This window comes from Vigna angularis, chromosome 2 (genome assembly GCF_016808095.1).
Source record: "Vigna angularis cultivar LongXiaoDou No.4 chromosome 2, ASM1680809v1, whole genome shotgun sequence".
Classification (NCBI taxonomy): domain Eukaryota; kingdom Viridiplantae; phylum Streptophyta; class Magnoliopsida; order Fabales; family Fabaceae; genus Vigna; species Vigna angularis.
In genome coordinates this window covers 26,797,304-26,801,222 of record NC_068971.1, presented here as the reverse complement: position 1 = coordinate 26,801,222, position 3,919 = coordinate 26,797,304, and the positions used below count along the sequence as shown (strand labels likewise).

At 31.8% G+C, this 3,919-nt stretch overlaps 1 protein-coding gene across 1 annotated transcript; it reads right to left on the bottom strand.

The window, feature by feature from the left end:
- Window positions 1–2,224: 2,224 nt before the first annotated feature.
- On the bottom strand, window positions 2,225–3,029 carry LOC108328247 (uncharacterized). Its single transcript, XM_017562081.2, has 2 exons — window positions 2,733–3,029; window positions 2,225–2,537 (listed from the first exon to the last, which is right to left on the bottom strand). Exons 1-2 carry the CDS (start codon window positions 2,857–2,859, stop codon window positions 2,410–2,412), a joined length of 255 nt encoding a protein of 84 aa, XP_017417570.1. The 5' UTR covers window positions 2,860–3,029; the 3' UTR covers window positions 2,225–2,409.
- Window positions 3,030–3,919: the final 890 nt, after the last annotated feature.

The window sequence follows — 3,919 nt, the reverse complement described above, 5'->3', positions numbered from 1 at the left end:
ATGCTATGTTAATTGATGAGGATTTATGTTTTCAAGTAATGTGGAAGAGAATTCCAAGGAAGAATGTCTCGTGGATGGTATTTGAATTGTAAAGTATGAATGTGAGTATCGTGCTAAGCTGACATTTATCCTGATATTCTGTGATTACTCATTCTCAAGTAGAGAAGAGTAACTCATGTGTGAGAATGGCAGGAGGTCCTTTAACCTCAGGGTATCGAGGTAATCTTCACTAGACTAACCTTGTGGGGTAGCTTGATGGGGGTCTTGCTGTTTCACCACCACAAGTGCAGGAATGCTTGTAACTACACATTCATACAATCCGGATGGTCAAGTCAGGTGTTCGGTCTATGCATGAATTATGGTGTTCGGTCATAACTATTTGAGTATTTGATTTGTATATGCTTGCTTGTATTCGGTTTTGGTATGTTGTAGTGTTCGGCCTTGCATTGTTTGGACTTGTGCGAAATGTATGTATGTATATATAATTAAATTATATTAACTTACCCTTATTTCCTGTTTTTGTCCATGTTTCCTGTTCGGTTCTTCTTTTGCAATGATCACCCTGTGAGTGTGAGCAGTTAGAGAGGAGTTCTCGGTGGAGTAGTCCTTGGAAGGAGAGATCCCTCGGCTTAGTACAAGACTGCTCAGTCTTGTGAATAGTTTTGCATTAACCGTTCGGTTATAACTCTAGCTTTGTAATAACCGTTCAGTTATGTACATAGTTTTGTAGTAGTATAGGAATTTTGTAAAGTTTTAAATTTTATGGTTATTTTGTAATAACTGTAAGGTTAACTTTATTTCTAGTAACTGTTTTACCATATTATTAAATGATGACACCTGTATATAATTTTATGCTATATTTTTGGGATGTTACAAATAACCTTTTGTTTTTTTCCACTAACATTTTTTTTCTATGTCTACTTGTCATATTCATGATAGTAAAATAAAATTTCACTAAGATAAAAAAGAAAAAAAAAATTAAACACAATTTACTCTGTATTTTTTTTCACTGAACTACTCTATCACAATTAAATTTTACTTGAAAACTAATGCAGACTATTTACTAGAGCGGTCAAAACGGGCCACCAGGCCCGACCTGGTTCGCCCCACCACGGGTTGGTCACTTAGTGAGCCAACCCAACTCGGCTCATTTATTAGCGAGTCAGAAAAATTCAAACCCGGCCCGACCCACCACGGGTTGGTAGGTAAACGGGTTGGCTCACGACTCACTTAATTACAATTTTTTTTATAAACTTTTTATAATTCAAATCTAAACAAATTTCACTTCCAAATTTCACTCCTAACATGAGTGTTTAATTAATTATGAAAATAAGGAATTTAAATAATTTTTTCAAGCAAAAAAAAATAATAAATACTTTTTTATAAAATTAAAATTAAATTTTAATAAAATAAAATTAGGTAGGTGGGTTGGTGGGCCAACCCGGTCCACCACGGATTCAACCCGCATGAACCGGGTTTAAATGAGCCACGTCGAAATCTGACCCACATAAAAAAATACAATTTTTTCAAAACTCAACCCAGCTCGAAATCATAGTGGGCCAAATTGTGACCCATTTGACAGCTCTACTGTTTAGATAAGCATTATGCAGAGTATAGAAAAAACTTTCACTGTAATTATTATTATTAAAGTAACATCCGAAGCATTGTAACATGAAGTTCCTCTGTTCCTATTATTGGGAAATGACCAATTTGATTTCACTTCATCTTGATTCAACATGGACAAAAACACAGTACTCTATTCCTAGGAACAGTTGTGATCTAAAAAACTACTGAAAACAACTTCAAGCATTGAGGTTTGCAGCCTTTTGTCTGCACAGAAAAGGGTACATATTTTATTTGGCAAAATAAAGGCAGTGGATTGTTTATACATATTTCATTCAACAAGAACAAACTCAAAACCAGTCCTTTGTTTGTTGCTTTGTGATTCAGCCAAATCAAAGAGAACAAGATCACACGAAGAGTAAACATGAAATCTTGTCCATTTTCCATTTTCAATTTACCAAACTCTTTAATCTCTGCATGTCATATTCAGGATATATAGTAAAATATTACTTATATCATCATCTTTCAGTGGAAGCCAGTTTCTTATCATTCTAAACCCCAAAAGTCATAGTCAACATCATTTGATGAGTCGTCAATTTCACTCATCATCAATTAAAATCTGATAACTACCCTTCACCTGTTTATTTTGAACACAAATCCAGAGCACAAAAAACTGTGATGTTCATACATTCATTGATGACAGCTATTGATTTTTTCAAAAAATTAAGAACGATTGTGAATGTTTCTCAAAAGTTCTGTTTAAAAGGTCAAACTGTTCACATTATACAGAACAAAACACAGACTTCAGAGTATATAGAATTTTATATAATAGTACAAAATAACTAGCTAATGTGATTTCCAAGGATAACACTGTAGATTATTGCAAGATTCTGTCCATGTATCAGTGCAGGCACCTCCAACTCCATCACAACACTTGCATACAACTCCAAGAGTTGCAAAAATCTTCGAGTACCCTGCAATTGCATCACAAAAACATAAAACAATGAACAAAGCAAAAATAACTTAATCAGAACATCCCGATACAAACACAATCACTTTTTATAGCAATTACTTCAAAATGAATGATTTAAGATAAAATTGTACTAAAATTGAAGTCTTAAACAGATATATAAAGCACTAAAATCAGTAAACCTAAGATTCTGAATTACCTGGACCAGATATTAAGGAAAGTGTCCTTCCTTCAACAATTGTTGTGGAAACAACCATGATGATGAACAGCATAAACACAGGAGGCTTGTTGATACCCATATGAAATAATTGAGGCCCAAAGAGCATTTTGTGCTTAGCTGAGAGCTTCTAAAACCTGGGAGGTTGAAGAGCCATGGATGAAAAAAAAGTTGAAAGCTTTAAAGGAGGAAGGGGAGTTGCGTAGGAAGTGTATGAGGAAGATGATTGGTATTATTATAATAATTCTGTAGAGTATGAAAAAGGAGGAGCAATAATGTGGAAGTGACGTGGCATATTGTTGTAAGGTTTAATTTATGCGTTGTGTGGAAGAAAAAGGGTGGCATTGGGTGTTGTTTTGTTGGATTGAAAGATGGGTTAGGAGCTTAATTGAGACGTTGAATTGGGTCCCTTAGGAACCCAGAAGACGTATTCAAATCTTCCATCTTCTTCAACACTCACAAACACACATTTTGGCTTTCTATAAAGACATTTCTGTTAACTAAGATAAACAACCAAATTTAAAGTCACTTCAGCCTTAGTTCTTGTGGCATCTCCCATAGAAAATACTTTAACAATTAGAAGAATTTTTAATTTTTTTTTTTACCTTTTACAATTTTTTTTTTTACTTTTATGAATCTCATATAAAATGAAGATAAAGATAAGATTAATGAACATTATATATATGTACATTATAGTTTAAATTTCACCTTAATTTATAATGATAAATTAGTATGGCTATTTTGGCATGTCTGTCTTTGACATGCGAAAACGAGTGGATCAAACTGGTTTATTACCAAAAAAATAGATTATAAATGGTAACTCGTCCTAGGGTGGATTGGTAAAGAGGCTCATCATTTTTTTTTGTTTTAATTTTTTAATTTTATTAAATATGTTCGTATATTTACTTGTAAATAAATATTTAAAACATATTTAGTTATGTAACTTTTTTCTAAATTTTTAATGATTAATTAATATTTTTAATTTGGTAAATTAAAATAATTATGTTAAATTAATTTATTATACTAATAATTAGAATTTAATTTATAAGGATTAATGATTTAAATTATTATAGTATTGTATATTTATATTTTTATAAAAAATATAATAAGAAAATTTAATCTCCTTAGTTATTTTAATTTTAATTTTAAATTAAAAATAATAGATCAAC

Bases quoted from the DNA above. Each gene is read 5' to 3' on its own strand.
- LOC108328247 (XM_017562081.2), bottom strand. From the start codon at position 2,859: ATGCTCTTTGGGCCTCAATTATTTCATATGGGTATCAACAAGCCTCCT. The intron at 2,538-2,732 runs GTAATTCAGAAT...ATGCAATTGCAG, and splicing joins TTCCTTAATATCTGGTCCAG to GGTACTCGAAGATTTTTGCA.